General features: G+C 39.1%; 1 protein-coding gene across 1 annotated transcript in view; it reads right to left on the minus strand.

The window, feature by feature from the left end:
- clip1b (CAP-GLY domain containing linker protein 1b) overlaps nt 1–20,490 on the minus strand; it is an 89,090-nt gene that overhangs the window by 23,060 nt on the left and 45,540 nt on the right. The window contains exons 12-16 of the mRNA XM_034191435.1: nt 18,469–18,564; nt 18,108–18,165; nt 17,908–18,005; nt 14,552–14,626; nt 3,743–3,843 (exon numbers count right to left, since the gene is read on the minus strand). Of these exons, the coding sequence (XP_034047326.1) occupies nt 3,743–3,843; nt 14,552–14,626; nt 17,908–18,005; nt 18,108–18,165; nt 18,469–18,564 (428 nt within the window). The remainder of the gene's footprint in view (nt 1–3,742; nt 3,844–14,551; nt 14,627–17,907; nt 18,006–18,107; nt 18,166–18,468; nt 18,565–20,490) is intronic.

The raw sequence follows: 20,490 nt of genomic DNA on the forward strand, positions 1-20,490 counted from the left end.
ATGTTTTATTGGTCCTATTGTGTAACTGCTTGTCATTAATTCAAGCCAGCTTTGCACAACAGCCATTCTTGGTGCAGAATTATCCTACAGACGGGTGATTAGTGCACCGCCACTCCACTTGGAAGTCTAAAAATGTCAGTCTAATGAACTGACTGACGGACTTCACACTTACAACATAAAAAGAAGGGCACTCAGAGAACACACCAACGTCATTATTATCTCTGCCCGCTGACGAACGAGGCCTGAGACACACCGACCAGTGTCACATCCATGTTGTGTTGGACACGTGTGTCACAAGCAACAGTTTGTACATTTAAACGGCCACGTTTATGTTGCTTCACTGCTCAATCTTTCCACATCATTTGTGTTTGATAATGGCTTTTATTCCACACTCTGTATCTTCTGTGACCATTTTTGGATGATTTTTACAGGGCACAATGACTTTAGGCTTTTATGTGTGCGCGTTTATTTATTTTTTGAAAAAGGCTGGTGAACCTGATCTGGCCATCAGCTGAGAGTACCTCCCTGGTACACAATGTGTTCAATGTGTTATAACATGTAAATGTAACATATATAGACTCGACTGCTGGGATAGGCTGCAGCCCCCTGTGACCCTTGACTGGAATAAGCGAGTATAATTTCAATTTCAATTTATTTTTATTTATATAGCACCAAATCACAAAGTTACGTCAAGGCACTTCACACAAGTAAGGTCTAACCTTACCAACCCACAGAGCAAGCACACAGGCGACAGTGGTAAGGAACACTCCCTCTGATGATTTGAGGAAGAAACCTCAAGCAGACCAGACTCAAAGGGGTGACCCTCTGCTCTGGCCATGCTACCAACACAATTTACAGAAAAATTCACAAAACGAAAATGCAGGAGATGTTGCCGGTGTACAGGACAGGAATGTATAAAAACTTGTTGAAACAATTAGAGATTCTGTATCATACAGCAGTCATGTGACCTTTTCAATGACTACAATGTTTTTTAAAAAAACTAATAATGTTCATGTCTATTACTTCTTTCCCACTGACAGAAAGTCCAGGAAAAGGTGTTATTTATTTATTTAATGTTGCCAGTATGACGTATTTTTCTGTCTACTTTAGCTGCGCGCCATGAGTGGCACGTGAGAAAAAAAATAGGGGAGGGGAGCGCGGTACATGCAATCCAATACACACATGTAGGATGTTTTGCTCATGCTGGCAGTGTGCAAGGTTTAATCTGTTAATATGGGTGTCAAAATAAAAATCAATACGCAATGCAACCTTGTGATGCTTGCAGAATGTTTCGGGCATAAATTACATTTTAGATTTTCTTTGCCATGTCTACTCAAAAGACCACCTAAAAAATGATGTAATTTTATCACAAACAATAAGGACATGTTTTCAAAAAGTTTATGTATCTATCAAAATTAATCTAGTGAGCATTTTCTTTGTTTTGTTTGTCTCAGGCACATTTAATGAGCCAAAATACATTATTGTCAAAAGCTTCTCAGCAGAACTAATGAGCCTAAAACCTTTGCAAAATTATGTAAATTGGGCAACTATCTGATAGTTATAAATAAATAGAAATATGTCAAATGTGTGACTACTTTTCAACTTTAAAAACACAACTATTTTGAGGTAATTAAATAGCAGTTCTTATCAGTGGTTGCCTGTAATTTAAAAAGTGAAATTTATGTGTGTGTGTGTGTGTGTGTGTATATATATATACATATATATATATATATATATATATATATATATATATATATATATATATACACACACACACACACACACACACACACACACACACACACAACTCCAATTCCAATGAAGTTGGGATGTTGTGTAAAATGTAAATAAAAACAAAATACAATGATTTGTAAATCCTCTTCAACCTACATTCAATTAAATACACCACAAAGACAAGATATTTAATGTTCAAATTGATAAACTTTATTGTTTTTGTGCAAATATTTGCTCATTTTGAAAAGGATGCCTGCAACACATTTCAAAAAAGTTGGGACAGTGGCAACAAAAGACTGGGAAAGTTGATAAATGCTCAAAGAACACCTGTTTGGAAACAGGTGAGTGGCATGATTGGGTATAAAAGGAGCATCCCCAAAAGGCTCAGCCGTTCACAAGCAAAGATGGGGCGAGGATCACCACTTTGTGAACAACTGCTTGAAAAAAACAGTCCAACAGTTTATTAAGAACAATGTTTCTCAACATTCAATTGCAAGGAATTTAGGGATTCCATCATCTACAGTCCATAACATAATCAGAAGATTCAAAGAATCTGGAGAACTTTCTACATGTAAGCAGCAAAGCCGAAAGCCAACATTGAATGCCCGTGACCTTCGATCCCTCAGGCAGCACTGCATTAAAAACTAACATCATTGTGTAAAGGATCTTACCGCATGGGCTCAGGAACACTTCAGAAAACCATTTTCGGTTAACACAGTGCAAGTTAAAACGCTATCATGCAAAGCAAAAGCCATACATCAACAACATCCAGAAACACTGCCGCCTTCTCTGGGCCCGAGCTCATTTGAAATGGACAGACGCAAAGTGGAAAAGTGTGCTGAGTCCACGTTTCAAATTGTTTTTTGGAAATCATGAACGTCGTGTCCTCTGGACAAAACAGGAAAAAGACCATCCAGATTGTTAACAGCGCAAAATTCAAAAGCCAGCATCTGTGATGGTATGGGGGTGTGTTAGTGCCCATGGCATGGGCAACTTACACATCTGTGATGGCACCATCAATGTTGAAAGGTACATCCAGGTTTTGGAGCAACACATGCTGCCATCCAACCAACGTCTTTTTCAGGGACGTCCCTGCTTATTTCAGCAAGACAATGTCAAGCCACATTCTGCACGTGTTACAACAGCATGCCGTCATAGTAAAAGTGTGCGGGTACTCGACTGGCCTGCCTGCAGTCCAGACCTGTCACCCATTGAAAATGTGTGGTGCATTATGAAGCGCAAAGTACGACAACGGAGACCCTGGACTGTTGAACAACTGAAGTCGTACATCAACCAAGAATGGGAAAGAATTCCACCTACAAAGCTTCAACAATTAGTGTCCTCAGTTCCCAAACACTTATTGAGTGTTGTTAGAAGGAAAGGTGATGTAACACAGTGGTAAACATACCACTGTCCCAGCTTTTTTGAAAAGGGTTGCAGGCATCCATTTCAAATGAGCAAATATTTGCACAAAAACAAAAATGTCTGTCAGTTTGAACATTAAATATCTTGTCTTTGTGGTGTATTCAATTGAATATAGGTTGAAGAGGATTTGCAAATCATTATTTTATGTTTTTATTTACATTTTACACAACGTCCCAACTTCACTGGAATTGAGTTGTAGTTATAAATAAATAGAAATATGTCAAATGTGTGACTACACACCTATTCTGAGGTAATTAAACTACAGCAATTCTTATCAGTGGTTGCCTGTAATTTAACAGTGAAATTTTTTTTTATGTATAAACACCATCACTTTATCATGCAATCAATTTCAACATTTCAAATCTGATAATGTTGAGTGATAAAGGCAAAAAATATATAACTGTATACTGCTATCACAATTACTCATATAAGGCATCTACAACTTTTGCACAATACTGTGCATGTGTGTTCTTTTCAAGATACAATTAAAAGTGCTTCAAAAACACTCACATACACATAAATTTCAAACATAATGTCAAGGAGACACATATCAGTAAAAAAAAAACAGTTATAGATTACTCACATTTCCTTGCACAGCAGGTTGATGCGCTGGTTATCTGATGTGCCGCGGTCTTTGGAGAGCTCCTCCTGGTATTTGGAGTTCTGTTGTTTCAAAGCCTCGACCTGTCATTGAGTCGACATAGGTAAAGAAAAACAAATAGTCAGAACGAGAAAGGAACTGAGTGCATACGTCTGCCAACTGAGTAATAAGTGCCAGTATGGCCTGACACTTCCTCACAATGCAAGTGATACTTCTCATCTTAGTCTCTCTAAGTAACCGCTCATGTGATGCAGTCATTTCAGTGGTACCCAAGGATCCGCCAAAGAGACAGAGTACCAAAAACATCTAGTCACCACCAAGTCTCAGAACCATACAGCAAGACAGGCTGCACCAGTTCTCTAAAGATGTGGACGACCTTTGTTCTTCTGCAAAGATATGAGCATTGCCAAACACCTCAGCCCAGTGACCTCATGACTCCATAAGAACTTCCCAGGCACCTCTCGATCTCAAAGGCAGAGAAGCTAGAGACATCTATGTCACTTCCGAGATCAGTAAATGTCTCTACAAGTTGAACACTTTCACCAAATACAGATAGACTTCTGATGGTTGAGTCCAGGAAGTGGTTGACAACTTGAATCTTCATCTTGATGAGGACGATCAGAAACCAGGACACCACAATTCATCACTCAGCTTCTCAAGTGCTACAATCAGAGTATCCACTGAGCCTGCAAAGATCACCGCATCATCCTCAAAGTCAAGGTCAGGAAACCTTTCCTTGCTAACAAAAGCACCCAAGTCAATGGTTTTCATATACCTACCCCACACCCAGTCCATGCAAGCATTGAACAGGGTAGGAGCCAGAACCCATCCCTGACGAGCACTAGTTTTCACTGGGAAAATCTCAAGAGTCTCTGCCTCCACTCCCTACAGCATTGATGGTGATTATGCATAGGCTGACTATGATGTTCGGCAACTTCTTCAGGATCCCACGAATTCTCAGAATGTCCCAGAGAGCAATCTGATCAACTGAATAAAACGCTATGCGAAAATCAACACAGGCTCCAAAGAAACACTGCTGATATTGTTGACTTCTTGGGCATGAAGACTGTTCCAGTTGCTAAGCAGCAAGTAGTGACAGCTGAAGCCTATTTAAAAAAAAAAATTCATTGCAAGCACCTTCCCCTGCACAGAGAGCAGTGTGATACCCCTGCAATTGTTACAATCCATACAACCACCCTTTCCTTTCCAGATTGGGACAACAATCTTCCAATCTGTAGGGATACCTGTCTTCCAGATCGAAGCAACAGCTACCTTGACACTTGCATAAACTTGATCCCTGCACTGGCACACAATCTGGCGTGCCAGAGAGGAAACTTGTAAACTGTGCGCAGCCGTGTGCAAACAAAATTTTGAAATGTTCAAAATCTCTGGCACACATTAATTTTGTGAACTACACATGAACATTGTGCAACTTACTGAAAAACACTGTGTCACTGCAAGTCACTGCGTCAGTGCTGCGCATCTCAGCGCAGCTCATCTGAACGATTGATGAAATACTTGATAATGATGAAACATCTGAATGATTATGACGAGATGTCAAATCTATAACAAACATAATTTTACAGAAGGAATGAAAATGCAACTTTTTTACCAACCATTACAATATAAATATTATAAATAATGACCTTTGAGATGATTCCAAATGCGTTCTCCACGTCATGAACCGCATGACAAAAGCTGGAGCTGTAGAAAATTCCTCTGTGATTCCAGGAGCGATTAGAGGCAGTTTCATCAGCCAAGTTCTGAGAGTAAATGATTAATCCTCTACAAAATAATTATTTTATATAATGCAGCGTCGAGTGGCACAAATCACGGCATCCAATGGAACAAAGCGTGTAACACTAGCACGACGAGTTGCACAAAATATTGATTGTGATAAGAGTTTGAAAAAGACACCACAAGTTAACATAAACCAACAAAAAAAGGCACTGAGACATAAGCATACAGAAAGTTACTTCACTTCACACAAACCTTTTTTCCCCCCATTCAAGTCAAATATCTGGGTCTCCAAACAGAGCCGTCAAGATTTGTGACTGCTTTTTAGGCACATGCAACACGACTATCTCAGCAGCTTTAAAATAGCACAAGTCAATATTTAATTAAAAAAAACCCTCAAATAGCAAACATGGATTTCCAATCAATGCCTTTGCTTAAAGTGCCAGCAGATAAAAACAAGAATTGCTCCAAAGTTGATATTTGCAGCATGTTTTTATTACACATTAACACACTGTCAAGTGTTTCATCAACTGTCTTCTCAGTGTATCACTTTCCTTCCAAATTACTTTGTCGCCCTCAGCACAGTATTTATCTGCACTTCAGGGGTGAGAACTCATTATCTGCCAGGTGGCAGGAACAGGCTAAAACGCATAATCCAATAACGTCGAGAAAACAAATTTGCAGCAGACAGTAGCAACAGCAGCTTGTAGAACATTAAAACCTACAACTCTTGACCTCATTCTGTGAATTCTGACATTGAAATGCTCAAATCCTGGCAGGCGACAGCACAGACGGGGTTTCCCCCCTCAGTCTGTAGCCTGTGCTGAGAAAAGACGGTCCTACCTGATAGTGAGGTGAGTAGATGTTGCTGGAGTAACCCTGATGCTCAGTAGTTATGTCCATACCTACACAGCTCGCTGCTGTCACATCTCTACGTTATCGTGCTCAACACGGTGGGAGCATTGCTAACTGCTGCTCTCGCTCTGTCTGCTGCCTGCACAAACATAAGCTGACATCAATAAACCATCGGCTCTCATCCCCCCGCTGTGCACGGCTGTGAGAGGGAGAAGGGGAGTGTGTTGCCTCTCTCTCTCTCTCTCTCTCTCTCTTGCGCTCTCACGCACACCGCTGCATTAAGGATCCTGGCACTTTTGATTATGTAAGCCCCAGTAAGCTCCTCCCATACATCACTGTCTGCTGCTCTTCCTCCAGCACCGTATGTACGGCGCACCAGTGGAAGCATAAAAGTCAACTGTGTTAATCTTAGAAAGGATTCGAAGCGAATCTGTACACAGATAACCCAACAGATCTGACACCACAGCAATCAAGAAGCTGTGTTCGAGTCAACTGATAGCAATCTTCCATCCAAACACGCATCATTCTTCAACATCACACACATACAGTGCTGCCACTGTGACGTGCACGATTAGATCACAGCAACATGGGTCAGCACAGAGAGTCAAGCAGAAGATAAATTAGGATCTCTGTGCAATATGTCTGTTTTCCTCGACAGAGATGAGTGCAGTTTGAGTTTGAGATTAAAAGTTGACTGTGAGAAGGCAGTCAACAATGTTTTGGTACAGCCAAACAAAAATAGGAAATTTTAAATATCTTCTGATGGAGAATAATATTTTTGACATTTTTAATAGCCCTTCTGACTACAAACACCTAATTACAAAATGCTGTACACCTGTTTGATGACTGTATTGTTGCGCACACTGTGAAAACTAGGGATACTTGGAGAGACAAACTGGGTATAGAACTGCCTGAGTCTATGTGGAGTGTGTGTCTGTTCAACATTAATTCTTGTTCTGTGAACAGCAGACATCAATTCATTCAGTTCAAAATTGTTCATTGCTTACACTATTCAAAAGTCAGATTGCACAGAATCTATCCCTCAGTTTCCCCAGTGTGTGACAGATGTAAGGTGTCAGACGGTACATTGTCTCACGCTTTCTGGTCCTGCTCTTGACTCACAGTCTTTTGGTTAAAACATTTGATTGGTTCTCCAAAGCACACAAAAAACCCCTTCAACCCGAATCTGGACTGGTCATCTTTGGCAATCCGGTTGTTAAGTGTGACGTAACGCATCATGTGATTTTCAACTTCCGGCTCCAAACAAAAAAGGCGCACTGTCATTAACATTGAGAACTGCACTGAGACGATCTGATCAGGCTGCACTTACAGCGTTGCACACGGAAAACAGCATTAACATCGCAACATAAAACTCTTTGTATATTGTGGCTAAAACTCTCCTGGATATATTAACTGGGTTTTTAGACGTTGTTACTGTGTTTGTTTTATGTAAAAATGTCAGACGCTCAGGTTGTTTCTCTGTTATTTTCAATGGGATTTGCTGCGAGCTGCGATCGCTTCCTGTTCATATCGTTCGGGAAGAAAGTGAAGTTTGCACTTTAACGTCCTGTTTATTGTAATAAATAATTTTTTATTAACAAACAGACATGTATATTTTACCTGTGCATAATAAAATATGTAATGTAAAAGAAAAAAAAAGTTTTATTAAGTGTTCTGACCATAGAACCAGACGAATGCGGTTAATGGAGGTGGAGGCGGAGAAGGGAGGGACAGAGGTTTGCACACAATGTAAACACAAACTAAAGGATCAAACAGATGTAACTTTAATTGTAAACTTGGAGGTCTTTGGACCCGGAAACAGACTTATCATGTGATGCGTTACGTCAGCGCTTAACAACCGGATACACAGACTCTGAGACCTCTACCTGCTATTATGCGGCAACCATTGGAACTTGGACTGATTGTTGCCAAAAAACTGATATTGAAGGAATGGAAGTCCTCCTTCATTTCAGTTATGGGTCACTGAAATGATGTCCATAATACAAATGGAAAAAAACTGTACCTGGTCAACAGACATGTTTTCCAGAACCTGGGGTCCATTCCTAACTCATTTTGATGGCGTAAAACTGGATTAACTGTTCACTCCTGCACTAGTGACTTTTTTCTGCTGCTCTTTTGCACTGTTTTATTTTGTAAAAACCTGATAGTTTATGCATCTGAGCCTTGTTTGCTGGTGTTGTTTAAAATTTGAAAATACTAAAACAAAATATTGAAAAAGAAAGTTTTGCTTTTTTCCTGTGTGTACATCAAAATGTGTTAAACAACATAGAACATGGCACCTTTTGTGTTTGACCACCTGATTTTTAGGTGAACACAAATCTGCAAATCCTATCGCCTTGCTGAATCACAAGTAAATCAGTTTAAAATAATCAAAGTACACACAGGTTTCATACAGAGCATCTGCTGATACAGAATCATGATTGGATACATGCATTTTCCTAGATATTGCACCTGCATAGAGCACATTGCAAGAACATTAAATCAATGCATTGTGCGTGCTTGACAACTGAACAGCTCTGCCATGCATTAAAATAAAAAACAACACCATACCCCAAGCTGCTCTATTTGTTTTATTTACTGATTTATTTTCTAAATTAAGAAAAAATATTTTTTTTCCAATATGTCTCTTTAATTCCACTTAGTGCAGAATTGTAGGAATAAAATTAGGACACACAGAGTAAAGTTGTTAAAGACACATTCATTATTATTATTAACAGTTATTTTATTATGTACAAAAATGTCTTAAAATAGCTTCAAAAGCAGATCTTTTCTCTAAGGGGTTGGGGGGGGGCTTTCCCGATCCCTGGCACCTCTGGCTACGTGCCTGCTTTTCTATCTCTGAGCAGGAAGAAAGCAGACATTTGAAAAACTCATTTATTTATGTGGAAAGCATGCCAGTAATAAAACAAGACTTGCTGCATATTTAATGTGAAGCAGTGTGTTAATGTACTTTTAAAACATGCACTGCACTCTGTGCTGAACACAAGCACAGTGCTGCCTTCCTGCTCACTCCAATGACACTACTACATGAGAGGAAATGCTCGTGAATTTAGTAAATCAGGTTTCATTCATCCTAAATGGGCCTGGAAATGAGCCTGCCACGTGGGGCAAGTTAGGCGCATGTTGCATTATTCCAAGAGCACCAACACTCCCCTATGTCGTGGGCAAGGTTTATGCTGCATTCACATGTTGGCTGTCAAAAGCTAAAAAAATTCAAGGTTTGCTGCTTACTGCAGTGAAAAGGAAACTGAATACTGTTTTATCTTAAGCGCAGAGAGCTACCTGATTTTAATTAGGAATGTGAGTACTTTCTGTGATATTCCAAAGAGGCATCAATCAATAACCTCAGAAAAAGTTTATTTTTAAGCTCCCATCAGAGCCAGGGTTCTCTGTTTTAATACAATGCTGTGCGAAACTACAACTCTGTTGTATCTTTCAATTAAGTAAATTGCTACCCATGTTCTTAGCATTAAAAAAATTATAGCGCCTCACTTTGTCACCTGCACTCTGCTGCTGCAGAGGACAGGTATTCTGCTGTAACAAATCCTATGACAGTTGTTCTACCCCCGGCATGTGAATACAGAATGACTGTCAAACCCTGACAGACAGCTGTTAAAGTAAATAAACATTCTGGGTCTTATCTTGACTGTCTATAACACACCGACTGAAATGCAATCCGGGTGCATTGAGGGCATGTTGCCCACACATTGCTATTACATGGTGGGAAATCTCAGTGTACACCAGGGTGCTGGATGAAAAGAGACGGGATTAACTCATCTAAATAGTCATGGGCATGTTATGTGCATAATGTAAAAATTAACCAATCAGAATAGCACGTCACTCACCAAGTGTGTCAAGTGTGAACAGTACTGCTTTTGTGAGGGTACACTCAGAAGTGAGAGGTTTTCTGGTGAGGACACTAATCAGGACACACAACACACACAGATGCAGCAGGCAAAACAAATATAATGCTTGACAGAAAAAAATTCTGTCAGAGTGTAAAAAAAAAACAATACTTGATTTCTGATAGCAACAAACTGACCATCTCTGGCCGGTGTTATCACAGTATTACGAGACCACGTCTGTACTATAAAACCCCTGTCTTTGGACTGATTCCGGGGAACGCTCCAGTGACTGCACAGAAAGATCTGCTGACTGCAGGGAAAGTCCTGCTGACAACTGGAAAAGATCGCAAGCTGGGATCCTTTCTGTCGCATGTCGGACCAACAGGCCAGTTATGGGCTTGGGCAGTGTGCGGGGTGCTATCTGTCTAGCTTACCAAGGTTGGTTTCAAGAAGCTATGTCCCTTGTTGACTTAGTGTCCTGTGTGCTTGCACCCTTGTAAAACTTCAGCAACCTCAAAGATGGTGCAGAACTGCTGACCTTGGTGGGTAAGCTGTGGTGAAACTACTCTGGGTCCCACTGCACCAGTGACTGCAGCGAATGATCTGCTGACAGTTGGGAAAGACCACAAGACAGGATCCTTTTGAGAGCACGAAAGACTGACAGGTCAACTATGAGCTTGAGCAGTGTCTGGGGTAGTATCCCTCTAGCTTACCCAGTATCTGTCTAGCTTACCTCAGCTTGTTTCCCAGTAGCTATGTCCCTTTTCACCTTAGTGGGGTAGTGCCCCATGTGCCTACTGCCTGCACCCGTATAACACATCGGGGCCCCAAAGGGTGGTGCAAAGCTGTTGAAGTTGGTGAGTGGGCTGTTACGATACTATTCTGGGTACCACTGCATTTGCATTGTATTCAAAAATTTCAGTAACTCACCAAAAGACCATGAAAACATTTAGATTCTTCAGTCATTAAACTGACCATCTGGGGTCAGTGTTATCACACAGCAAACAGATGAGTGCAGGGTGGGTGGGAGGGAAAAGCTGCAGGTGGAGTAAATAAATTCAAGTCAACTTTACAGGAACAAGTTAGAATGAGTTGGACATCATAATAATAGAGCTGAAAATCTGTCTGTGGGAGTGGGTAAAACATGGAGCTAAAATGGGGGGAGAGATAGCAACAGAGAAGAAGGGAATGAGCAACTGATGACAGTGTTTCATGCATGGATGATTCAATGCGTTGACCAGAACGTGCACTGTCACATGCACTCAGTGTGGTAGCTCTGATATGGTTATGAAATAAAAATGCTGCAGGCAAAAAATGCTTATGAAGGTGCATGCGCACGTCCCTTCTGAGACAGACTGTACACACAACTAACACACATTCAGTCACACTGGAACATTTCTGTAAGAAAGAAACAATTAAATCAATAACTGTGATTTTATATACTATATTTTCTAAAATGTCAGACAATGCATCTAATATCCCTCTGCCTTGTGCAAGTTCTTTCAAGATTGACATATTTTGTGATTAAAAACTGTTGCTTCACATGTTGGTATCAACTTATACAGTGGCAGTAGAAGTTTATACATCCTTGGCTTTTAAATATTTTTTCATGAAATCATAAATAACTAAACAAATAGCCTACCTTTATTAATAAAGTATTTTCCCAGAAATCACAGTGCTTTCTAAAAGTTTCAAAACATGAACGAACAACATACATAAGATTATCAAAACTGGAGATACAGACCAGAAATAGAAATACAATTCACAATCACACACCTTTTGACTGCTAATCGTAGAAAATCACAAGGTTTTGCGTCTGGCCTTGAAAATATCCACAGAACTTAAATGTCAGATTTCATCTGGTAAACAACATCTATATCAATTTTACCTTACGTATGTTCTGTAATCTCATGTCTGGGAACATGTGCTGTTGATGCGCATTGCCGCATCCACCAAACCATGGACCCATCCCAGGTTCTGGATGACAACCACCCAGGAAGACAACTGATCCATCCCCACCTCTTAAACATTATCTACTGCAGTCAGGTGAAAAGTCTCAAGCTCTTTGGCCTTATCCAGGCACTGGGGCACACAAAACCAACACACCTGTGCACTAGATCAATGTTTCTCAACCTCTTCTACTTTAACGCCAATCTATTCTTGCTCCAAAACAGAAAGCAATCTGCACTGTATTTTAGTAATTTTAGCCTTTAATTGGAACCTAGCATCAAAGTGACTATGCAGCCAAATCCATATTTAAGCAGAAATGACTTATTTCAAGATGCAGTCAAGGAATAAACCCAAAACCATGTGTAAAATTAAAGTAAAACACTGATATATCCCATCTGCACAGATTACATCCAATTATTCACAATGGATATTTTACCATCTGCACAGATTACATCCAGTTATTCACTTTTGTGGATCACAACGTGTCATAATTTTGTTGTGCTCATTTTCAGAAATGTCACAATGTGTCATAACAATCCACAACTCTATTATTACAGCAGATTACACACTACAGCATGCCCCGATTGGGTATCCAATTCTTTTTTAAACACTAAAGTAAATAATCGAGTGCCAGAAATCAGCAACGGGAGACCTGCTTATAGGAAACTGGTTATAAAAGTGATGATTTAGCTATGTTGTAGAAAAAAATGCACATTATTATGCAATCCATTATTACAGATTGTCTTCACAATGAAAGTAGAGGATAATATTTAAAAAAAATTCATATAGTGAAGCCTGATGTTTGTTTTTTTATTTGACGTTATAAAACTATTTAAAAGCCCAAAGAAGTGTAAACATTTAGCTGAGGTGTATGTACAAATAAAACAAATTCAATATATTTTCTGGGTACATACAAATGCTTTCTATATGAATATGGTTTCTGGGAGATGTTTTTTTTTTTTCTTTTTTGGCTTCTTCATTAAAACATCAGCAGAACAAATTTCAACACCATGATTACCTTATTGGTTTAAAGGTATGGGATCCAAAATAATCCTGGTTCACATTTAGAGGCTAGTCATGCAAAATATTTTTGTTTACTTTTAATGTTTACCCTGTTTAATTGTAAATTTAGGTTTTCATTATTTATGCAATATATTGGTTTTGTGATTTTTTTAAATCATATCAAATATTTCATTAAAGGTGATGCTGAATTTAAGAGAAATAACTAAAAAAGAAAAGTCAGTGTTAGAAAATGTTTGTATGAAAATAATTTGTAAATAGTAAGTACATTTTATTTATATAGCACTTTTCACAGGCAGAGAGAGCCACAAAGTGCTGCACAAAAAAGTTAGTTAAAAATAAAATACATTAAATACATTAAATACATAAAAGCACATACAATCACTGCAATAAAAAGCAGATATAATGGTCATAAACAGCTCCCTCCACTGTAGATTAAAACGCTTGGAGAAACAAGTGTGTCTTAGTAGTACATAAAATGATGCGACTGAGTGGGGTCATTTATGACCCCGGGCATATATTTTTAGGCACAATTTTTCTAATTTTAATCAGAAAAACGTTTCCTACCATGAATTTGTCAATCTATTTGTCCTGCATTTGTTCATAGAATTTTGCAAGGATCAGCTGATACGTGTTGCAAGTATAATCCAAACTTGTGCAGGGTCGCTTATGATCCCAGGAAGATCTATGAGATTTTTCACTTTATAGCTTCAGATGGTATTGTAATTTGCCAACTCTAAACATTACATTTTACCATTCTGCAATGAAGCAACTGACCTAGAATAGCATTACAGCTGCACAAGCATTGAGATTGATTCCTGATGTCCAGAGTGAGGATGAAAAGGATGATGGACAAATATATTAGAGAGTGAAATAAATATGAAGAACCCTAAAACAGTCATTCATATAGAAGTATTCCAATAAAAAGTCAATGGGGTCTACTTGGTCACATTAGTCACTAAAATAGCTTGGTCGCTTGAGGGTTAACTTAGATAGCCCATATGGGTTTGCTGTGGATACTGGTTTGTTTTGTCCATTCTGGTTTAGATTTTTTCATACATTCATACTTTGACATGTAAGTACTTGAAACAAGTCACAAGCAGTAACTTTCCCTATAACCTGGGCCTTCATCCTGCATTATAATCATTCTGATTTACCCAAGAATGCTTACTACTGTTTTGAAAAGTATAGCTTAATATTATTATTTTTCTTTATTTTGTGAGCTCTGAAAATGGGTAGACAGGAGGACATCCACCCCTTCAGGCTGTGAAGTATTGACAAAGAAGAAGAAAAATGACAAAGGAAGAAAATTAAATTTGTCAAAATTACACAAATCAGATGATAACTTGGGTCTTCTGCCTACCTGTGTCTTCACTGCCTTATTCTCATTGGCGAGGTGTTGAAGTGCAGCTGCTGCCTTGTCTGATTTTTCAGTGACCTGGAAAACATAACCCAACAATATTAACTCATTTTAGGTTGATATAATGTAGCACCGTACTGTATATGCAAAGTGGTAAAAGATAACATTATACAACTTAATAAACTTGTTTTCCCAAGAACAAATAACAGAGGTTCACAAGAAAACTGTTTAAAAGTCTTTAGTTTTACATTATCTCAGTTCACCCATAGTAATAATTACCTGAACCCCCCTCCTCAAAAAAAAATTATTCATACATGTTCTCCAGTCTTTTGTCTTAAAGATATTTGCACTTCATTTCTTGTGGATGGTTTTGTCTTTTATGCGATCGAGAAACTCTGTTAATATAACACTTTGCAGTATGTTAATTGTATGTTCTTGACTAACTCCTAAAATAATACCATTGTGGAAAAGACACTATGAAGCATGCAGCTTTGCTTTTTCATTTTTGTTAATTTAGTCCTCGAGAATCTCTTCCTCACTGAACAGCTGGTGTGAAAAGCAGCATCATGGAAACTACAAACACAATATGCTACAAAATCATCCAGATAAATATACGTGACACTGGGAGACAGTATTCTATGAACAGAATTAAAATAGATAATACTGGCATAAAATAAATGCATTGCATGACAGGTTCTGCATATTCCTTCATATTTCTTCATATTTCTTCATGTACAAAGGGTCCAGAGGAGGTACTGTGTCCAGGTAAGTCTCAGATGATAGCCAGCGGAGGCCAAGAGAGGTGAACGAAGCAGTAACGTGGTACTAGCAGAGGTGATGTAGTGGTAGCGGATCTCGAACGGAGCAGTAACAAGGTACTAGCAGAGGTGATGTAGCGGATCTCGAAAGGAGCAATAATGTGGTACTAGCAGAGGTGTTGTAGTGGTAGCGGATCTCAACTCTTGCCGCCAGTTTAGCATGAAAGCTGAAGATTTTAAGCATGTTAAAAATATGCCCAGGAACACTGCGAGCATCAACATTGCCTGACTGACATCGGCTTACCTCCTGCGGAGTCTGGTGGGCCGCGACACTGGTCAATGTTAATCAACTTTTCACTCTCCAACAGCAAATGTCATGCTAATCATCAGAGTGTAAATGCACCCGAATCAACAATACTGGGTAATTTATGACCCCAGACAAATATTGATATATGTCTTGTCAAGACAGCTTTTCATATATTTATATATATATATATATATATATATATATATATATATATATATATATATATATTCATTCACACACAACCCCAATTCCAATGAAGTTGGGACGTTGTGTAAAGTGTAAATAAAAACAGGATACAATGATTTGCAAATTCTCTTCAACCTATTCAACTGAATACACCACAAAGACAAGATAAACTTTGAAAGGGATGCCTGCAACACGTTTATATAGATATATATACACACACACGCCTCGTCCAATATAACTTTTCTTCATCCAATATTTCTCTATGTTGGATTCCTTACCATCCATTATTTGTGTATATATATATATATATATATATATATATATATATATATATATATATATATATATATATATAGGTACAGTCCCCTTTGTTTGCAATTTCAGAGGTCAAACGTTTCCTGTAGTTCTTGACCAAGTTTTCACACACTGCAGGAGGGATTTTGGTCCACTCCTCCATACAGATCTTCTTCAAATCTTTCAGGCTTGGAGTTTCAGCTCCCTCCAAAGATTTTCTATTGAGTTCAGGTCTGGAGACTGGCCAGGCCACTCCAGGACCTTGAAATGCTTCTTACGGAGCCCCTCCTTAGTTGCCTTGGCTGTGTGTTTGGGGTCATTGTCATGCTGGAAGACCCAGCCATGACCCATCTTCAATGCTCTTACCGAGGGAAGGAGGTTGTTTGCCAAAATCTCGCAATACACAACCCCATCCATCCTCCCTTCAATACAGTGCAGTCGTCCTGTCCCCTTTGCACAAGAGCACCCCCAGAGTATTATGTTTCCACCCCCATGCTTCACAGTTGGGATGGTTTTCTTGGGGTTGTTCTCATCCTCTAAACGTGGTAAGTGGAGTTGATGCCAAAAAGCTCTATTCTGGTCTCATCTGACCACATGACCTTCTCTCATGCCTCCTCTGGATCATCCAGATGGTCACTGGTGAACTTCAAACGGGCCTGGACATGTGCTGGCTTGAGCAGGGGGACCTTGCTGCCCTGCAGGATTTTAAACCATGACAGCATCATGTGTTACTAATGTAATCTTTGTGACTGTGGTCCCAGCTCTCTTCAGGTCATTGACCAGGTCCTCCTGTGTAGTTCTGAGCTTTCTCAGAATCATCCTTACCCCATAAAGTGAGATCTTGCATGGAATCCCAGACCGAGGGAGATTGACAGTCATCTTTTGTTTCTTCCACTTTTTAATAAATAATCATAACAGTTGTTGTCTTCTACCAAGCTGCTTGTTGTCCTGTAGTCCATCCCAGCCTTGTGCAGGTCTACAGTTTTGTCCCTGGTGTCCTTAGACAGCTCTTTGGTCTTGGCTATGGTGGACAGGTTGGAGTGTGATTGATTGAGTGTGTGAACAGGTGTCTTTTATACAGGTAACAAGTTCAAACAGGTGCAATTAATACAGGTAAAGAGTGCAGAATAAGAGAGTGCAGAATGTGCATTAAAGAAAAATTAACAGGTCTGTGTGAGCCAGAATTCTTGCTGGTTGGTAGGTGTTCAAATACTTATTTGCAGCAGTAACATACAAATAAATTATTAAAAAATCATACATTGTGATTTCCGGATTTTTTTTTTTTTTTTTTAGATTATGTCTCTCACAGTGGACATGCATCTAAGATGAAAATTTCAGACCCCTCCAGAGAACTTGCAAAACCACAGGGTGTTCAAATACTTATTTTCCTCACTGTATATATATATATATATATATATATATATATATATATATATATATATATATATATATATATATACAGTAAATGTATAAGATCAGAAAGATATGTTTGCTTTTTTCATAATTACAGGCTTTGATATCATACAAAAGCAATTATTAATTATAGCATTTCAGAATGTGTGATAGGTAAAGGAGACAGTATACGTAGGTATGATGAACACAAAGAGAGCCATTAAAAAGTATATGACATAATGGGGTCATAAATGACCCCAATGGGTTATTTCAGTTGGTCATTTGAGGGTTAAGGTGTAGAATGGCGTCATGTGTCTGCAGGCCTGTTTTTTTCCTTCACTGCCTGTTGTTGTGTTGCACTGCCTCATGACCTGACAGAATATACACTTAAATATGAAGAGAGACTATTTCCATAAACATACCTGTGACAGCTGGGCTTTGAGTTCTTTCTCTGTGCATTGGCTTTCCTCTTTCAGGATTTGGAAGTCTTTATTCTTCTGCTCGAAACTGTGCTCCAGTTCTGAGGAAACAGAAGGGCTGTGACTGTCACTGTGACACAGAAAAAGCAAGATCGTATTTTCTGTTGTGTCCTGTAGTGAATGGACACAGAAAATGTGTTTACCTTGAACTGTCTTTGCCATTCTCCTGTTGTCCTCTTCAGCTCCCTCAAACTTTTGTCTCTGGAAGGGAGAACATCAGTTTAATCACTTGCACAGTAACATTCTTTTACCTTGAGCTAACTAGGGAATAATGACTAGGTCCACAAAATGTGCATTTTTGTCTTTTTTTCCCTTATAAAGCCATTCTTAATTAGACCAGTTTCACAACGGCCACAAGGAAAACATTTCACATTAAATGTAAGAGTAGGCCAGTTACTATAACCATTTAAATGTTATACAGTATATCTGGACTGGGTGGATTTACGATCAACACTTATCTTTTATTTATCTTCATTTTTTGTGTGTGTGGATGTGTTTTCTCACCAGGGTATTTAACTGTTGCTCCACAGAGATCTTATCTTGTTGGACAGACTGTAGCTCTTTCTGTTTACTCTCTAAGTTCACACTCAGCTCACTGATCTATAGCAGACACACATAGGTCACAATGTCACAGGAAAACCCAGAGATATGACCCTACAACCATAAACAGGGCATGGTCACAGTGGATTAAACAAAACACACATAACACGGACTTTGCCCGATTGACACTGAAGGAAGCATGACTGGGAATCAAACTCAGGTTGACATATTAGTGGACCAACTACTTGTGGACTGGCGTCACATCCATTGGGAGTTGTAGACTCTCATCCACGTCACACTATGGAATTCTAGGATACGTATGTGCACAAATGGGCCTCAGGGCCTACCGTATTATCCAGACTATGAGCCCCTTTTTATTTTCTTTTTTTTTTAAGTTGTTTTGCTGGTGCTGCAACTTATATTTTGAAGTGATTTATACAACACAAATATACTGCATCATCATCTACAACATTATCTACATCTACACGAATGACAACTGAACGCTGTTCCTGTAAAGGGATCTGAATGAGGATTGGCATGAAGCGGTAGCACCATGGTTCAAAAATAAATGCAAATTGATAAACAGATGCATCTTATAAATTTTTCTGCAACAATATAGTGTAGAGTTACTGTCCTGTTACTCCTCCTCACTTGGGGAGAAGAGGAGTAACGAGAAGACAGGGGACAGGAAGGAGAGGAACAGTAGTAGCCAGTAAACCGGTAGCTGGCAGTATTTCTGATATTTCTATTTGTATTTACATTTTACAAATTGTTTTTTACTTTTACCTTTGATACTCTGTGTGCTTCTTACCCTGTGTGTTGCTAAACAATGCTGTTGGAACCTCAATTTTCCTGACAGAGTCTTCCCAAGGGATTAATTAAATTCTAGCTAATCAAATGTAGAGGATTAATTTAGTCTCCCTTGTAAAAAAAAGTAGGGGGGTGAAGAAAAGTACAAATCCTATCACTTTCATAGGATTACTGTGGTCATAGACTATATCGTAATACATATCAACTAGAAAAGTATTCAAAAGGATGCAGACCTCTATCAAGATGGCAACAGAGAGCTGTGAAAAAGCTGACAAAATGACACCCCCTGCTTTGCTCATACTAGCTGCTGGTAATATCAATGATAAAAAAATAATTTGTGATGAAATGCCTGAATCAAGAAACCGATCAAGTGCTGTACTGAAGCAGGAGGCCAAGCAGTTAGCATGCTTGTTTCCAGTGCAGATGAATCCCAGTTCAAGGCTGTTTCTCTCCTTTTTGTATCCCCCCCGAGTCCCTCATGCCCATTATCACTGCAATAGATAATGGGCATGTAAAGGGTATGTTGCGTCAGGAAGGGAATTTGGTGTAAAACTTGTGCCAATTCAATATGCATAGCTGCTGTGGTGACCCCGAGTGAAACAAGGGAGAAGCTGAAGGGACTTACTTTTTTCAAGCTCTGTACTGAAGAATCCAAAATGTCTGTTTATGGATCTACGTAATTGACAAATATGATGCATTCAAAAATATTCCAATTTTTTCTCCTTGAAGATTTCATCAGAATCAGAACTGATTTCCTTCATTCACATCTTTCACTGTGAAGTTTCATTTAAATCCATCAACCAAGATAAGACTTTCAGGAATACAGGAGAATCCCCTAAAGTCTCCATCGCAGCCCCCTGAAGAATATGGCTGCTGACTTTGTTAAAAATAAAAGAACAAATGTCGTAGTCATTGCAGTGGTCATAAAAGGAACGGGCAGACCATATGCACAACGGCTACACCATTGTTGTGGGACAGCCGTGCGTATGTGTCATTAATATATGATGGTCTTCTTTTTTTAAGAACCTCCAGGAGTGTGGCAGGACTGTCACATGACTGATGTGCAGCTGAACTGCAGCTGTGTGCTACTGTTTGCCAGGCAGAGCGTGTGAGGGGGCACAAGTTCACGACAGGGAGCACTGCAGTGTCCAAAAGAGCGGGTTTCCACAGTAAAAT

The sequence above is a fragment of the Thalassophryne amazonica genome, chromosome 17 (assembly GCF_902500255.1).
Source record: "Thalassophryne amazonica chromosome 17, fThaAma1.1, whole genome shotgun sequence".
NCBI lineage: Eukaryota > Metazoa > Chordata > Actinopteri > Batrachoidiformes > Batrachoididae > Thalassophryne > Thalassophryne amazonica.